Raw genomic sequence first — 19,072 nt, forward strand, 5'->3', positions numbered from 1 at the left:
CCACGTCGGGCCCTTTGCAGTTTCTCTGCTGGCAGTGCTCCATCACCAGGCCAGCTTCTTCGTTTCATCCAGATAGCCCCTCAAATCCTGCTTCTTCAGACAGAGGTCTCTGAGCGCTTCATTCAAGTGCAGCCTCCACCCTTTTTTATCCCTTTACTTTGCTTTGTCCTCGTAGTACTTTTCATTGACTTTATACTTCATATATCTTTGTTTATTTTCTACAGAGTATAAATTCCAGGAAGGTAGGGACTTTGTCTTTCTTGGGCATTGCTCTCTCTGCAAGTACTTAGAATAGTGCTTGGCTCACAGCAGGCAGTAAGTATTTATTAAACGAATGAATAAAGATAGTAGGAAAGAAAGATGACTCCTTCCTTCCTCCCCACTCCACCCCCTTGCCAAACCTTTCATTCAGTTTTCTAGGAACACATCTTCTCAGTAAAATCAGCTAGTCTTCCGTCAGGGATTGCATTATATATTTCAAAAGGAAATATTTTAAAAGAAAATCTGATTTTATGAAGTTATGCTTTTATTCTTAATTGATTTGCAAGTGCAAGGTCAGCTTTCTAAAGGGAGGTTGATGGTTTTCTTCTAGCTACCATGCTGTGTATGCTCATATATAAAGAATATGGGCATCATTTGGATTTGACTATACATGTGTCGTATGACTGATAGATGATAAGTGCTTAAGCTTTTGTATTTTTTTAAAATTTATTTGAGAGAGAGAGATCATGAACAAGGGGAGGGAAAGAGAGTGGGGGAGAAGCAGGCTCCCTGCTGAGCTGGGAGACTTGGGGCTCGATCCCAGGATCCTGGGATCATGACCTGAGCCAAAGGCAGAGGCTTAAAAAATTGTGGTAAAATATACGTAACATAAAATTAGCCATTTTAACCATTTTTAAGTGTCCAGTTCCATGGCATTAAGTGCATTCACATTGTTTTGAAAACTAGCCTCTTAAAACTATTTTTAATTGAGGTATATGTATGTCTAAACAATACATTTTTACTTTGCTTATTTTTTGGATTTAATGAAAAGGGTATTATGCTGTATATAATCCTCTGGGGGACTTGGTTTTTTCATTCAGCATGATACTGCCAAGACTAGTGTTTCTTTATGATCACATATAATGTTTATATAGTGTATCTATATTTTGCTGGCATTTCATTGTACTTAGAATATAAATCTAGATTTTTCTCCATGACCTCCAAATCTCCAAAGGATCTGAGCTCTTCCACCTCTTTAACATCATCTTCTACCATCCCTGAGCCCCTTCTTCTGTACTTAGAGCTTCTTCTAAACTTTTTCCTGCTTCTAGGCCTTTGAATTTTCTTTCCTCTTCCTGAACTTCACATGGCTGGATTCTTTTCATTTTCTGAATTTTATATAAAATAATACCTCCTCATAGAGGTCTTTGCTTACTCCATGAATTTCCAACCCTTCCTTCTACTTCACTGCTGATATACTCTATCATTTTTAATCCAATTCTGTTTACTTAATACTTACCACTATCTGAAATTATATTATTTATTTCCTTACTTTTCTCTATAAGAAATGGTGGGTAAGCTCCCTGAGAGCAGACCTTGTGTTTGCCATGGAACTTTAGTACCTAGAAAACTGTCTAGAGCCTTCAATAAATATTTGTTGTATGAATTTAAAAAGTTACAGGATTGTTGATATTCGGAAAACTAAAAAATGAAAATTTTGTTGAGACCATACGAAGTTTCTCAAAGTGATTAGCCATTTGGCAGTGAGGAATATCTGTTGTGTTCTTTTCCCCACAGAAACATTGGCCATTTCTTTGCATCTCCCTCATCGCACTCCCCCACTGGGGGAGGGCAGGCATTTCACTGGCATGTGGAGAGAGGGGACTCTAGGCTGTGAAATATAAACCCATTTGCCAAATCCTGCCATAGTTCCTCCCCTTCCAAAGCTTGAGTGCCATTTTGCAATGAACCACCAATGACATGCAGTGAAGGATATTACCTAGCTACCTTTTAAAAAAGTATTTTTAGTATCTCGTTTGCCCAAGTTCACTGGGTATTTCACTTCTCTGACCTAAGTTAGAGTTGGACTAAATCTGTGACATCCTGAGTAGCTCACTAATTTTAACTACATTAGTTGAATGTGGTTGATACATCTGTGTCCTCATTTCTACAAAGAGCATACCAGGTTGTACCAAGCATAGTCAGGACATGCCATGCCAACATAGATGTATTTAACTATTAACATGGAAGTGTATAATATATGACTATAGTATTTTTATTTTTATTTTATTTATTTTTGTTTTTAAAGATTTTATTTATTTGAGAGAGAGAATGAGTGAGAGAGCACCAGTTGGGGGGGCGGTGAGCAGAGGGAGAGGGAGAAGCAGACTCCCTGCTGAGTGGGGAGCCGGACACGAGGCTGGATTCCGAGACTCCAGGATCATGACCTGAGCCGAAGGCAGATGCTTAATTGTTTGAGCCACTCAGGTGTCCCTCATTTTCATTTAAAAAATTTCTTATTTTATTTTATTTAAAATCAAGTTAACATAGACTGTATAATATTTTTAATAGATATATTTTGTTTCATCTAAAAAGAAGGAAAAATTATAGGATTACTGGTATTAGCAAAACATAAAAAGTGAAAACTACATGGATCAACCAAGAATTTAATGCTGAATTAAATTCTTGTATATCCATGCAGTGGTGCAGTAGTTAAGAGGAGTAATGCAGATTTCAATATCCCACCTCAGTATCCCAGTAGAACATTCATTCATTCATTCATTCATTCATTTATTGAGAGGAAGAGAGAGAATCTTAAGCAGGCTCTACACCCGGCATGGAGCCTGATGCAGGGGTCAGTCTCACAAACATGAGATCATGACCTGAGCGGAAATCACAAGTAGGATGCTCAACCTACTGAGCCACCTAGGCGCCCCCCCAATCGAACATTTATAATAAAAATATAAAAGCAAACAGTATAGTGACAACCAAACTCACACCTCAAGTACACATCAGTAATTGGGTGATAAATAGTTTGGAAAATACACATCAAGTTTAGCAAGGTTAACTTTTGAAGGGTAGGGATTATTAAAGTTTTTATTGTTTCAAATCTCATATACTTTCAAAAGGCAGTATATCATTATTTTCAGGGTTTCATTCCTGGCCTCACCATTTATTAGTTGTGTAACCTCAGGTAAGTTTCTTAATCTCTCTGCTGTGGACTGAATTATGTCTCCCTACCTCATCCCGCCCCCACCGTCCAAATTCATATGTTGACAACGTTCTAACCCACAATGTGCTAGTATTTGGAGATGAGATCTGTGGGAGTTAATTAGGTTCAAATGAGTTTCAGATGAGGTCAGGAGGGTGGGGCCTCATGATTAGTGCCTTAAGAAGAGACATCAGAGTACTCTTACTCCTAGCTGTGTGAGAACACAGTGAGAAGGTAGCCGTCTGCAAGCTAGGAAGGGTTTCTCACCAGAAACTGACCATGTTGTCACCTTGATTTTGGACTTCTAGTCTCCAAACTGAGAAAATAACTTTCTGTGGTTTAAGTCACCCAATGTATGATATTTTGTTATGGCAGCCCGAGCCAACTAAAATATTCTCTGTGCCTGAATTTTCTCATCTGTAAGTTGAGAATAATTAATGCTTATAAGAAGGGGTTACGTTGGTGATCAAACTGATAGTAGTCTGTCTAAGTCTAAGAGCGCTTAGAGTGGTGCTAGGCACATGAAAAGTGCTATAAAGAAATGTTCGCCTCTGTTATGGCATTCCTATTGCCACAATGCTTGTTAGAGTTTTAAGACAACAGTTCTTACCTTAGCATGCATCAAAATCACCTGGAGAGGTGTTAACGCCAGCTATTGAACCTCACCCCCAGGGTTTCTGATGCAGGACGTCTGAGTTGGGGCTTGGTTATTTACATCTCCAATAAGTGCCCAGATGACATTTATGCTGCTGATCCTCAGATCAGACTTTAAGAACCACTATATTTAGAGCAGTCTTTGTTCATTTTATTTGCGTATCCTATTTTTTTAAGCCGAAAACAAGTGTTTTGGGTTGAAAGAGCTAGTATTAATTCTTTCTTTGAATAGTTTGAATTTACTGCACCATCTTTCTTTTACAAAAGTTTCAAAACCTCTATTTACCTTAGTAGAGACATTGCATTTCTTACCAACTTAGTCTTGAATTTTGTAAGAGGAAACTGACTTTAGTCGGTTTTCTTTTCTACGTTTGATAAAAAATGAAACCATGGGAAAGAAATCCCTAAAATGTTTTTTTCCTGAGACTTTCTATTTTGGTCATTTATTTCAAGGATATTTGTAATTGCTTGTTGAAGCCTGTTTTGTTTTGTTTTAATGATGACGGTCCAGCATCTACATCATCTTAGTGTTTATTGATTGCCTTTTTTCTGGTTCTTGGTGTGATGCAAGGTTTGTTTTTCTATCTAAGACATCTTGGGTATTATGTTATGACCTCAGACCTTATTTAAGCCTTGGGTTTTAGCAGTAGGGGGAGGCACTATTGCCACATTCATGCAACAGGTAAAGATCCACATTCCTCACTTTGCAGTGGTTTTTCAGGGTGCTTACTAATGGATAGAGGTGGGATTTCAGGCTCCCCACTAGGCCTCCGCTGACATGTTCCTGTATGTGAGGAGGAAGGGGCATCTTGGTACTGCTCCCTGCTTGGCTTCCACTGACACCACAGTTGACGGGGTACTTGTGACCACTGGGCTGGGACCAGTTTCCACCTCTGTCTTCTCTGATAACCCCCAGTGTGTTGGGCGGTGGGGTGGGGAACGAGGGCATCTCATTACAGCCAGCTGAGGGTGGACACCTGCGCTCCCTCCTCAGCCTTTGGAGGAGGGGTGGGGCTGCAACTTGTTTCCTTATGTTTGGCCAGAGTAGGGCACTTGTTGGCTTTGATTAGAGAGAGCAGCCTTTTCTTGGAGCTTGTTTTTGTCTACTCCTTTTGGTGTTTCTGGGTTGCCAGCTTCTTTAGCACCTAGTCCAGGATCTATGATGGAAAAATAAAACCCAGGGAACACTACTTTATATTTCTTCACATCCCGAGGTCCCTAGTCGTTTGCATTCTTCTTTCTACCTTTCAGTGTTTATTTTGTGTCTCATGCTCAGGGTTTTTCGCTGTACTTGGCAGGAGGAATAGAGAGAAGTGATGTATTCTCTTTTTAAAAATAACTTTTTATGATATAATTTTAATTAATATTCCTAGCAATTTACATCAGACAGAAAGTTTTCTAACCCTTATAACAGAATTCCTTTGCGAGGCACCTGGGTGGCTCAGTTGTTAAGTGTCTGCCGTCAGCGTGGGTCATGATCCCAGGGTCCTGGGATCGAGCCCCGCATCGGGCTCCCTGCTCTGCGGGAAGCCTGCTTCTCCCTCTCCCACTCCCCCTGCTTGTGTTCCCTCTCTTGCTGTCTCTCTGTCAAATAAATAAAATCTTAAAAAAAAAAAACAAAAGAATTCCTTTGCTGTGAATATTTTACAGCCTTATTAAAACAAAATAGGCGTTTTTTTACAAGAAAACAGAATATTAAAATGATACTGTAGATGTGAATATATTGAAAAGAGATTCACAATACATGTGAAAAACAGGTTTAAAATAGTGTTTTATATAACCTATGCAAGGATAGGGTGTGTAAAAAATGTGCACAGAGGAAGATTTGGAATGATATAAAGGGATATGTCTTTGGGGAGATAGAATTTTGAGTGTATATTTTCTGCTTTTTGCTCCTTGAGCCTTTTAATTCTCTGGTAAGAAACAATGATTTTGTAATAACAAAAAATAAGCTTTACATTCATTTACAGTGTATAAAAATATATTTCCACAGGATTTTTTTTCTCATTGAGGTATTATAATTTTTTTATTTTCAGAATTTCTAATCAACTTAAGTATCTGTGATCATTATATTTAATATATTTAATATTTTATAGGTTCCTCTACCTGGCATGAAATGGGTAGATAATCACAAAGGTGTTTTTAATGTTGAAGTTGTTGCTGTTTCATCTATCCATACACAAGTAAGTGAGTTTTAATAATTTTTATGATCAATTTTCACTTGAATGAACATATTGTCTAGTACTTAAATCAGTTTCATTATCTGCTGTAACTTAGGGGATTATATATCAGAAATGTATAAATTTAAAAGTTACTTTTTAAAGGAATCAACCAAAGCCTTTTAATATCCACCCAAGCAAACTTTTTGCTCTTCAAAATGTCATCGGTTTCATTTTGAACAATTCAGTGACTTTTTTTTTTTTGTAAGTTTCTGGTACATTGCAGAATTAGAGTTGAAAACCATCATCCAACCTGTTTTATTCCTCATAGACTTCAGATATTTCAAATGGTGAGAGTTTGATTGATCATTTGCTCTGTCTTCTCTGCTGTTTATCTGGAATATGCCAGGTTCTCCTCAAAGCCTGTATATTTACTTTCTCTAGCTGGAATACTTTCCTCCTGACATGCACTTCTTTTCAGTAAGACTTCTGCATACCTCAGGCCTTTCCTGGGGACTTTTTGAAAAAAATTTATTTATTTATTTGAGAGAAAGAGAGAGTGAGTGCACGAGCATGCAGAGGGAAAAGGAGAAGCAGGGAGCCTGACGTGGGGCGCCATCCAAGGACCCTGAGATCATGACCTGAGCCGAAGTCAGATGCTTAACCGACTGAGCCACCCAGGCGCCCCTTTCCTGGAGACTCTTCACCATAGCAGCCCCATTACTCTGTTGTCTCACCCCGCAGTTGCTACTGCTTCTAGCTCTTACCTGTACTCTCTTGCACTTTCGCTTTCTCTCATTCTGTGTGTGTGTGTATGTGTGTGTAATATGTGTGTATGTACGCATTGTACATATGCATTTATTTATTGGTTCTTTCCCCATTAGACTGTAAGCTCCGTGCAGTCAGGGATGTTGTTACCTGTCAAGGAAAGACACTTCCCTTCAAAGACCTTACAGTGTAATAGGGGAAAGTGTAAAAATAATAGCAGTACAGTAAAGTTAGTATTGTGTTAAATGTATGAATGAAATCCTTTCAAGAGTAGAGAGTTGTCTGTTCTGCTGGGAACTGAGATGTTGTATTGATAAGTAGGCATTTACCATACAGAGAGAGGGTGGGCAGTTCAGATGATAAAAAGCAAGTGCAAAGGGATAGTAGTCTAAGGACAGGCAGGTAACCTGGTGTGAATGTAATTTATAGTGCCTGGGGAAATTGTGATAGATGAGAAAAGAAGACCAGGCTGGTAACAGATTATGAGGGACCTTGAATGCCATCGAGTTTAGAGTCTAGGTAGATGGTGATTTCTAACGTAAAGAAGAAAGATGAGAGAAGTAAATTTGGTTGCATGCTAAGAGAGATTATGGAGATGATTCTGGAGTTACAGTGAGTTTATTTTTGAGCCTGTTGAGTTTGAAGTGCCTATGTACTTCAGATAAAAATATCCCAAGGCAGTTGTAATTAATTTCAAGTTTAACATTGAAGGTGGCAGAATAAGTGTGATAGCTGAAACTATACTGGCTGAGTAATTATCCAGGGAGAAAATGTAGAGTGAGAAGAGGCAAGTGTTTAAAATGGAATCCAACTTGAAAAGGGAAGGGGTGGGATATGGGATTTCCAAGGCCACCCTCAAGTTCAAGGATTTTCTAGCAGAACTCAAGAGGACCCAGCATACAGTCATATTCACAGCAGTGATTTATTTTAGTGAAAGATAAAACAAAATCACCTAAGGGAAAAGAGATCAAGTCCACAGGAAAGAAAGCACAAGCTTCCAAGATCCTCTCCTAATGGAGTCACGTAGGTTGAGTGGAAGCAGCATGTGTGAGATGTTGTGTACCAGGGGAAGCTCATTCATTAGAGACTTAGTTCCCAGGATTTTTAGTATAGGGTGTAACATAGGCACCCTTTGCCTATCACATACCAAAATTCTTGAGTCCCAGAAGGAGAGCACGTTTTCAGCATAAACCATACTGTTTGCACAAACAATTTAGGTGTAGTAAGTCATCCCCTATCAGGTGGAACTCTCTTGGAATCCAGGTTCTCATCTGGCCTTCCAAATGATAGCAGTCTTAAGCTTGCTATGTTAACTCTTTTCTGCAGTAAAGTAGGGAAAAATAAGACCGAGCACCTCTCTGTTATGTTTTAAAACAACAGCAACAAAAGGTAGTAGATAGATTTTAAGCATTATACAGGTAGATCCCAGTAAAAGAATGGCTCCAGTGGCGTTTTTCCTCTTCTGGTACTGGATATGTTCTGTTTCCTATAGTCTTTACTCTTTTGATAATGATAAGATTGATGTTATAGTATACTGTTGAAATGTATTCTTTCCCTTAATAGGATCATATCTTCTTAAGTATAAAAATACGTTATTCTTCATGTTTTTTTATTCCTATAGTCATTATTAGTTTTCTCTTTTTAGAGTTGGTAGTATAAGTATCTTTTACTCCTAACTTCGTTTTTATAGAGGCAGATACATGTGTTATCTTTATGTGACAAAGAAAGATTGGGGCAAAATATATAGATGATTTAGAATCTATAGAATGTAGGAGAAGATAAAGTGGAAGTATCTACTTTGTAGTACTCTGGCTTTCACAGTCCTGATGAGTAATACTCAAGATTTTATAAATTTTTGCCACTATGTAGAACAATTTCATCATGTATTATCTTCTTAAAAGGATCAAACACAATAATGTTTCTTATGTTTTATACTTTGCATGTAGCTCTTTGAACTTTACTGGATCTATAGTTAGAACTCAAGAATTTTTTATTCATTTAAATTCTACATATCAAATTAGAACAATATTAGAACTATAAATGTGAATGAAGCTGTTCGGCATTATTGTCTTAAAGTTTATTTTCACTATTAACTAAGTAAAAGTCTTCCCAGAGTTCCAATAGACTTCTGTTCACATCTCACTGGTCAGCGCTATACACGCAGTCATATACACATCTCATCAGTAGGTATAAAGCAAGCTGGGCAACCAAGCATCTGCCCTGGGACTGGGCACAGAATTGCTTTAAATAAGACTGTGGTTCTGTTGGTGTAGAAGGAGGTTAAATAATAGCAGTCAGGATTTAGTCAGGAGATGGAAATTGCCAGTAATTCGAATGGAGACAATTTATATCCAAATAATTGTTAACTTGGTTAAAGGTGATTCACTACTAAATGGGGTAAAAGAAAATTCTGTGATTGTAACAGAGATAGCAGTTGCAGCAAGTGGTAAGGAAGGAACTTAGAAACCTAGGGGAGGATCCTGAGGGCTAAGAATCAGACCTCCGAGGAGAGGACACTGCTGCTTCGGGCACACGTTGCCTGCCCTGCCAGGGTGTGGAGGGCACCTGTTCGGGGACAGGAGCCACCATTCCTGGTGTGAACACTGCTGCCATGTCCCTCACCTCTGAAATGCCAGCATTCACGTCTGCTAGCTGCCATCGGGAAAACAAATAGGAAGAAGGAAGGCTGTTTCCTGTACCCTCTGTGGTCAGAGCCTAACCACAGGCCAGCTGACAAAGGAGAAATGCAATTTGAAGAGTCCAGCTCCAGTTATTACAAATTGTGGCACGATGGTGGGTTTGGATGGAGCTGAGAGGTAATAAACTAATAATGGGCACAGGCCTTGTACTGATAGACCTGCACGGTCAGTAAGTTCTAAAACAATAGGATGGACTCACACTGGGGGGAAAAATCCTTAATTAGTATCAATAGAATTCTGACTAATTAATAGTGTTCAGAATGGCCACTTTACAATAATAAATGAGAATAGATCTAGTTTTAATTGGAAACAATGTATATAATTGTGTACTTTCTTGTATTACTAATTTATACGAGCTATTTTATATTTATATGGTCCAAAGTTTTGGGAATTTACAGTTATAATTGGTTAGTGATTTTGTTTATTCTTTGTTTTAGGATCCTTATCTCGACAAATTTTTTGCTCTGGTCAATGCTCTGGATGAACACATGTTCCCAGTCCGAATTGGAGACATGCGTATAATGGAAAATAACTTAGAAAATGAATTGAAGAGCAGTATTTCAGCATTGAATTCATCTCAGTTAGAACCAGTGGTCCGATTTCTTCATCTTCTGCTTGATAAACTGATACTTTTAGTTGTTAGACCTCCTGTCATTGCTGGCCAAATAGGTAATTTTTACTTATGTTTGGGGAATTAGGAAATTTGTAACGTGGCATTTCTAGCTTTTGCAGAAATAGAATCATGATTTACTATGTATTATCTATAAGGACGGTGTTTGACTTGGGGGAGGAGAGGGTGGGGATGTTTACTTGTTTCTGATGCCAGAAAGTAACTTTTTTTTTCATTTTTATAAAATGTGCCATATAGATTTCAGCTCAGATTATGGAAACAAATTCATTTATCCACTCACCAAATACTGATTAAGCTCTTACTATGTGCCAGACACCAATAGGCTCTGTCCAAGGCTTAGTTCCTGATTTTAAGGATCTCACAGAATATTTTGGAAAACAGGCAAACAGATAAATCATTTTGCTTTTTACATGATGTGTGATTTACCTAGCCTACATTTTTACTCATCTGCTATCCTCTATTTAAAATAGCTGTTCTTGGGGTGCCTGGGTGGCTCAGTCGTTAAGTGTCTGCCTTTGGCTCAGGTCATGGTCCCAGGGTCCTGGGATTGAGCCCCGCATCAGGCTCCCTGCTCAGCTGAAGCCTGCTTCTCCCTCTCCCACTCCCCCTGCTTGTGTTCCCTCTCTCGCTGTGTCTCTCTCTGTCAAATAAATAAATAAAATCTTTAAAAAAATAAAATAAAATAGCTTTTCTTTTCTTCATTAACTCAGAATCTCTATATTCTCATTTTCTTCTGTGTTATTCTGGAATTAGAGGTAGTCCTGTTTCCTGTGTTAAATGGTTGCACAAAGGAGAGGAGTGTTCAGCTCCTTGGAATTTTATTTTATTCTTATTATATTTTTATTTTTTAAATTATTTTTTTATTATTATGTTCAATTAGCCAGCATATAGTACATCGTTAGTTTTTGATGTAGTGTTCAATGATTCATTAGTTGTGTATAGCACCCAGTGCTCATCACAACATGTGCCCTTCTTAATACCCATCACCCAGCTACCCCCATCCTCCCACCCCCTCCCTTCTGTAACCCTCAGTTTGGTTCCTGGAGTCTAGAGTATCTCATGGTTTGTCTCCCTCTCTGATTTCTCCCCCTTCAGTTTTCCCTCCCTTCTCCTATGATCCTCCACACTATTGCTTATGTTCCACATATGAGTGAAACCATGTGAGAATTGTCTTTCTCTGCTTTAGGGGAGACTTGTTAATAGAGGAGATTTTTGGGTCAAACATTTAAACTTGAGTAGGAGTCTGACAGGCAAATAGCTAGTCCAGGGTGATTAAATAGTATGTGCATGGTATACAGACAGATAAATGAACTGGGAAATTTGGAGGAACCTCTAAGTAGTCATAAATTGGAGGGTTGGTGATTAATGATGATGTTGGAGGTGAGGGAGATGAAATGGGATCTTCCATGATCCTTTAGGGCATTGGGACTATTATTCTATAAGGAATCAATAGTTTTTGAAGGATCTGGTCTAATAATTAGGGAAGTAATGTGACCCAGTTTGGCTTTTATAAAGATGAGTGTGCTATGTGGAGATGGGTTGAAAGTGGGAAAATCTGGAAGCAAAGAGACAAATTAGGAATCTTATAGAATTTCATACAATAAACTCTGAGGTCCTGCCAAAACAGGAGGCGACAGTGAGTTGGAGAAGAGGGGTGGATTAAGAAATATTGAAGAGCTATTGTACAGAGTACTGTCACAGGAGTCCTAGGAGAAGGTTTTAAGAAAAAATTTTAGCACTGTTCATTTTTGTAGATTATGTAAGTAAAATAATAATGCCATAGTAGCAGACATTTGCACAGCACTTTAATATATGCCAGCAATATTGCTATGCACTTTATTTATATTAGTGGATGAAATGCTCACAACTCTATGTGTAGATAACATTACCACTGTTTTACAAGTAAGTAGAGTGATGAACACTCTACTTGAAAATTTGCCTAAGGATTCAGACCCAAGCAACTGACTTCAGAGTCCCAGTCTTATCTACTAAAGAGGTGTTCACTAGTGAAATTAACAAGAGTTTTAGTCAAACAGTGAAAGTAGAAACCAGATTACAGAGAATTAAGCGCAATATACATGGTGAAAGGAATACAAAATGTATACACTATTTTTCAAAGAAATTTGGTTAGAAGAGGAAGCAGGGTTGATAATGGCGTAAGAATGGAATCATTTGAGCATGTTTATGCGCTTTGAGTAACTAGTGGAGGGGGGAGAAAAATATAAGAGGTGCTAAAAGGTTTAATTAATGGAGCAAGCCTATGGGACAAAAGTCAAGTGATCATTGTTATATAGGAGAGGAGCACTGCTTCCTTTAGAAGGGAAATAAAAATGATTTCAGATTTGGATAAATTTGTGGTAAAACGTTGAGGACTTTAATACTATAAATTTCTACTGTGAGATAAAAAGCAAAATTTCTTGAGAAGGGAATAAAGTGGATCTGAGTTTTGAGAAGGGTTCTGATGGTTTGGGATAGCTACTATGAGGAAAAGGAAAAGGAATTAAGCAGGAACCATTTATTGGATTATTCCAGTTTTAGGAAAATTTAATTGGCCTCATTTCTGTTCATAATTTCCTGTCTTGATTAAATAAATCATAGGGGCGCCTGGGTGGCTCAGTTGCTGGGCGTCTGCCTTCGGCTCAGGTCATGATCCCAGGGTCCTGGGATCGGGCCCCCATCGGGCTCCCTGCTCAGCGGGAAGCCTGCTTCTCCCTCTCCCACTCCCCCTGCTTGTGTTCCCTCTCTCACTGTGTCTCTCTCTGTCAAATAAATAAAATCATAAATAAATAAATAAATCGTAGACTCTGAGGCTTAATCGCCCAGAATGGCTGTTTGTTTTACCCATTTATTTAGTGTGCTACCAGAATTTCCCAACTTTTGCAAAATTTTCATTACATACTCACTTGAATGACTGGGTAGGTATTGCTAGCCTGGCATTTAAAATGCTGTGCCGTGGGGCGCCTGGATGGCTCAGTTGTTAGGCGTCTGACTTCGGCTCAGGTCATGATCCCAGGGTCCTGAGATTGAGCCCCGCATCAGGCTCCCTGCTCTGCGGGAAGCCTGCTTCTTCCTCTCCCACTCCCCCTGCTTGTGTTCCCTCTCTCACTGTCTCTCTCTGTTAAATAAATAAATAAAATCTTTTAAAAAAATAAATGAATAGGGGCGCCTGGGTGGCTCAGTTGTTAAGTGTCTGCCTTCGGCTCGGGTCCTGAGCCCCGCATCAGGCTCCCTGCTCAGTGGGAAGCCTGCTTCTCCCTCTCCTACTCCCCCTGCTTGTGTTCCCTCTCTCGCTGTGTCTCTGTCAAATAAATAAATAAAATCTTTAAACTAACTAACTAAATAAATAAAATGCTGTGCTGTCTTACCTCAGCCTGTTCCTCCAGGTGCCTAATCCTTTTACCGATTCCCTCATGTCAGTCATGGTGCTTATTCACTCACTATCCTCTTTTCTTAGTATTTTAAGTTGATATTTTTAATAATCTACTTTCATTGTTAATATTTTTTTAAACGAGTAACATGCTCATTGTATATTGGGTTTTCAGAGTCCTCTTTTAAACAAGAAGTGACTTTTCAAAGGTGATACACAAGATAGATTTCTTTTTTTCTTATGTGCTTTGTATTGTTTTGCAAAATAATGGGTACCTGTTGGGTGATGTTTTGTTTTTTGACTGAGCAAACCCATATAGTTTTCATTAGTAAAATAATTGTGTTTTAAAATTTTGTTTAGAAAAGTAATTTTGATTCAGCTAATACAGCATTAAAATCATTAAATACCATCTTTATACACTTACTATGCATGGTCACTATACTTAACACATGTAGAGATGATAAACCTTGATCTTTTTGGAATTTGCAGTTTAAAAAAATGAATGCAAAAATGTGTTCCTTCTTCTTAAAAGTTAATCTAGGTCAAGCATCTTTTGAAGCCATGGCATCAATTATAAATCGGCTCCACAAAAACTTGGAAGGAAATCATGACCAGCATGGCAGGAACAGCCTTCTCGCATCATACATCTATTACGTTTTTCGCCTACCAAATACTTACCCTAATTCACCATCACCAGGTACGTTATTCCTTTTCCTTTGAAATTCTCTTGTATGTTCGTGGCAAAATGGAAATAATCTCATAGTCTAGTGGGATGCATCCATTCAACAGCTAGCATTTACTGAGTGCTTGCTGAGTGGCACGGAATATGCTGGGTGCTGGGGTTAAAAGGATAATTAAGTTACATCTCCAGGCATCATCATTTCTACAGTTTCCTTTAATTTGAATTAGAGCTTGGTTGAATTAATTCTTGGAAACAAACCTTGAAAATAAGTTCTGTGTCTCTGGAAGCATTTTACCGTAAGATAAATAGAATGTTATATTTGTCATTTGGAATGTTGGACATTAAAGAAGAAATAGGATAGCTTAGTTCCCTGATAACTTTGTGAAACCTACAATAGTATAAAAGCTTATTCTCTAGAAAGGTCCTAATCTCTTCATGGTCAATAAGATAATGTAGCCTTTGTGAATATCAGCGCCCAAAGTGGTTACTTGGCTTTGTATGACACTGGTGGTAGTGTGGTGGTGCGGTGGGGGGCTGTCTTGGTTTGAATAACTCGTTAGGTGTTAGTTAGTTAATGATTTTGTTGGGCATACCTTTCAACCTGCTCACATATTTGTATGAGCCATCACTCATCACTAATGATGGTAAGTGACCTTTCCCAGCTCTTGGCGACGTTAACATTAATAATGGTGAGAAATACATATGACATTCATTATGAAAACTAGACATAATAGTAATATGACTCTAAGTTTTAGCTTATTTTATTTCTTAATTGCAAAAAGAGAAGTAATTGACTTATATTCTGGGTTGTAATTTCCTATCTTGATTTAAAAAATTATAGTACTTTAGGCTCTGAAGGTATATTGTGGACTATATACAATGTTTCTCCATTTTACCTTTCATCCAGTGTACTATTGTAATTTCACAGATTTTTCAAACCATCTTTTTTACATGCTGACCTGACAGTTGTGTGTCATTTGCAAATATGAAAGGTTTCTTTAAGAAAATGGTATAAATTATGGATACAGTTGCTGGGTATTTTTATGTTCATAGAATATGGTTGAATGATGGTTGAACATAGTTGATTTTAGAGGAATTCTTGCTTTTATAACTTGGGCTCTTAGAAGTATCTTGATTATACATATATATGTATATCGTAAGGATGCCATTTTGTTATAGTTCAAATTTCATTGATGAAGTTGCAGAAACAAAACACAATCTCATTTAAGAGATGTTGACAGTAAATTGGTTGTCCTTCCAGTGACTGTATATCCAGGACAGAGTAGGAGGAGTGGGAGAAAGGAAGAGTCATCAGCTGAAGCATTCTGGGTCCTAGATACTCCTATCTAAAGTGAAAATAATGTGTGTGTGTATTTTGTCTTGTTTTTTATTGTACACTTAATATATAATCGGAAACATTGACAAGATAATGACTTTATTTGCATGTGGTTTTGTCAACTGCTGTAAAATAGAATATCTTGGTATAGCTCTCAATAAGTTTTAAGTGTTTTTTTACTTAGTATTTTTCATTTAGAAATAAATAATTCCTCATTTTTATGGAATTTTGTAAAGTGGCAGAGATTTTTTTCAGGTCCTTTCCTGACTAATTTTTTTGTTTGTTTAATTATGTGCTATTCTATATACAACTCTAGGTCCTGGGGGTTTGGGAGGATCAGTGCATTATGCCACAATGGCTAGATCTGCTGTGAGACCTGCAAGCCTTAATTTAAATCGTTCTCGGAGCCTTAGTAATAGTAACCCAGATATATCTGGGACTCCCACGTCACCAGATGATGAAGTACGGTCAATCATCGGCAGTAAGGTAAACTGAAGATACTCATCTATACATTTGGTTTTCAGTTTATGAACAAATGAGAAATGTCCAGTTTTATTTTATTCTTAATTTTAAAATGTATTTGAGTTAGTAACAGGCAAGACATTGTACCTTTCTATCAGTCTACACTAAGTGTCTCATGTTTCTATTAAATAAGCTTGCTCTTACAACTGGTTTGTGCCTTCTGCTCAGGAAAATCGCCAAATTCAGAAATTTGTCCAGGATTACCTGTCCATATAACATTTTTGTGTGTACTTCGTCCTGTGAAAAATGACTAGATTAATTTCCTGTAGAGTTAAAAGAGACCTATCTGACTGCTGTGTACAAGGGACATCACATCATTGATTTAAAATATGAACCTCCATCCTTTCTCTGAAAAATATCAAGACCATTGATTAGCCTTCATTGGTAGTAGAGCTGCCTTTCACTGGAAAACTCTATATAAAGATGCACCAGAGCTCAAAAAATATGATTTATTTAATGATGGTTAATGATTATTCCAGGTAACAAGTGAGAAGCCAGCTAGTATAAGATCCAACTATATTTTTTAACAGCATCTTTATTAACCCCCTCAAAAAAAGGAATAGTTAGTACCTTTTTATAGGTCAGGTACAAAAATAATTCCGAGTTTAAACAGAGTGGAAAAAAGAACAGTAAGACTAAGGCCAGTAAATAGTGTTATGTTGTGTTTTGACCAAACCATTTCAAAAGTAGTTTTTGCCATTTGAAAGGAGGGAGATACCATTGTTGTGGAATCACAGCCAGCTTTCTTTGGCACTTTTAGGCTATTAACTAGGATCTGAGGAAGAATTAATAAACATGTTCTAGCATCTGTGTTGAACCCTTAGCCTGAACTATAATAGATTTTTTTTTAAACAATCTGGGTTTGTTATGTGAAATACTTGAATGTTGATCAAAAACATCAGAACTACTCATACCTGTTCATATAGTTAAAGAAATTTTACATTCAGAAGCTTCTAATGAACTTAAGCCTTGCTCTTTTTTAAAAGTAACTTAATTTTTAAAGTAATTGCTCACAGATCAAAAATATATTTTGTAGTCTTACATTTTAAATAATAAACATGAATTTCAGTAACTTACGGATCCATACAGACCTTACTCTAATTAAACAACTTTCACTTTCTGTGAACTCCCTGAGGGAGTGATGTGCAGATACATCTTCATGGGCTTGTGCAAAGTAACCTGAGTAATACAGCAATCGCCAAAGGAAAGGCTCCTATGCCCCCAACCCCCATATAGTTCCATCTTTAGGAAAAGAACTCAGGTTTTTTTTATCCTTGTATTCATTCTCAGTTGTATCTCATTATAATAGAGGTAGTACTTAGCATTATTTATATACTGTAAATACAGTTCTGTAGACTGAATCTGATTTGTGAATTAATAAGAAATTTTCCTGTTAAAGAGCTACAGAGATGAAAAAGATACCATTGTCCTCAAGGTTCTACTTTTATTTTTTTATTTTTATTTTTTAAGATTTTATTTATTTATTAGAGAGAGAATGAGAGAGAGAGAGCACGAGAGGGAAGAAGGTCAGAGGGAGAAGCAGACTCCCTACTAAGCAGGGAGCCCGATGCGGGACTCGATCCCGGGACTCCAGGATCATGACCTGAGCCGAAGGCAGTCGCTTAACCAACTGAGCCACCCAGGCACCCCTCAAGGTTCTACTTTTAAAATGCCTCTTAATTTCTCTAAGACTTGCATTATGTTTCATCTAGAGTAAGTCTAGAGTTTTCCTTTTTATGATGTATTTGACAGATTATAACATCAAGATTTAGAACAAAGGTCTACATATATTGGAAAGATTATTTGCCTTTTTTCAAATAGTCATAAAATGAGACATAATGATGACAAAACTTCTGATGATATGTATTGTATATATCTGAGAAAGCCATCATGAGAATTTTTCTTACGACAACACAGCCTCTTCCTAATCAAGTTTTATTTAAATGGATTTCATGTTTCCTCTTGGAAAAATTTTTTTTAAAAGATTTTATTTATTTATTTGACAGAGAGGGAACACAAGCAGGGGCAGTGGGAGAGGGAGAAGCAGGCTTCCCGTCCAGCAGGGAGCCCGATGTGGGGCTCAATCCCAGGACCCTGGGATCATGACCTAAGCTGAAGGCAGACACTTAATGACTGAGCCACCCAGGCACCCCCCTCTTGGAAAATTTTTGATAGTTACTTCATTTTGGAATATCATTTAGTCATAATCAATAATAATGGTGTAAAATTTTATCTCATTCTTAAAATTATAAGGAATTTGAGGTTTATTTATAGCTACTGTTCATTCTGATTTCATTGGCCTGGAAAGTCAAGAAACTTTTTTTTTTTTTTTTTTTTTTTTTGGTGTGAGAGAGAGAGGGAACAGGAACAGGAGGGAGAGGGAGAAGCAGACAACCTGCTGAGCGGGGAGCCTGACATGGGACTGCATCCCAGGACCCTGAAATCATGATCTGTGCTGAAACCAAGAGTCAGGTGCTTAACTGACTGAGCCACCAAGGCGCCTGAAAAAAATCTTTTTTTTTTTTTAATGGTTTTGTCTTTCCCCTGCCTCAGCCATGGTCATGCCATAGATGTCATTACTAATAACTTTAACCCTCATAATCTCAGTTTCATGAATTGTATTCTCTATTAGCTCAAGTTTTTCTCCCTAGTACGCCAACTCCTAACACTGCTCTGCAACCTCCCATCACTTGATCTGATGACCTTTTACTGTGTCTCAATTCCTTAATGTTATTCCAACTTAGCTTAAATTCCATGACCAATCATTTTTTAAAAAGATTGATTTATTTATTTTAGAGAGAGAGAGAGAGAACACATGAGTGAGGGGAGGGGCAGAGCAGGAGGTAGGGAGGGAGAGAGAGAGAGAGAGAGGTAGAGAAGCAGACTCCCTGCTGAGCGCAGAGCCTGATGCAGGGCTCAATCCCAGGAGCCACCAGGTGCCCCTCTATGACCAGTCATTATAGTTAACCCTGTTATAATCAAACCTCAATTGCCTTATCTTTCTCTTATTTCATTTTACTTGCGTAGCCCAATCTCAAGCCCAATCTCAAGACGTAACCCA

At 37.8% G+C, this 19,072-nt stretch overlaps 1 protein-coding gene across 1 annotated transcript in view; it reads left to right on the forward strand.

Annotated features, from left to right (window-relative positions):
* Window positions 1–19,072, forward strand: part of DOCK7 (dedicator of cytokinesis 7) — a 217,923-nt gene that overhangs the window by 120,805 nt on the left and 78,046 nt on the right. The window contains exons 19-22 of the mRNA XM_028106855.2: window positions 5,944–6,030; window positions 9,911–10,142; window positions 14,004–14,168; window positions 15,806–15,975. Coding sequence (XP_027962656.1) covers window positions 5,944–6,030; window positions 9,911–10,142; window positions 14,004–14,168; window positions 15,806–15,975 — 654 coding nt within the window. The remainder of the gene's footprint in view (window positions 1–5,943; window positions 6,031–9,910; window positions 10,143–14,003; window positions 14,169–15,805; window positions 15,976–19,072) is intronic.

The sequence above is a fragment of the Eumetopias jubatus genome, unplaced genomic scaffold, assembly GCF_037043125.1.
Source record: "Eumetopias jubatus isolate StellerSeaLion01/CBP00866 unplaced genomic scaffold, mEumJub1_p1.0 scaffold_4, whole genome shotgun sequence".
NCBI lineage: Eukaryota > Metazoa > Chordata > Mammalia > Carnivora > Otariidae > Eumetopias > Eumetopias jubatus.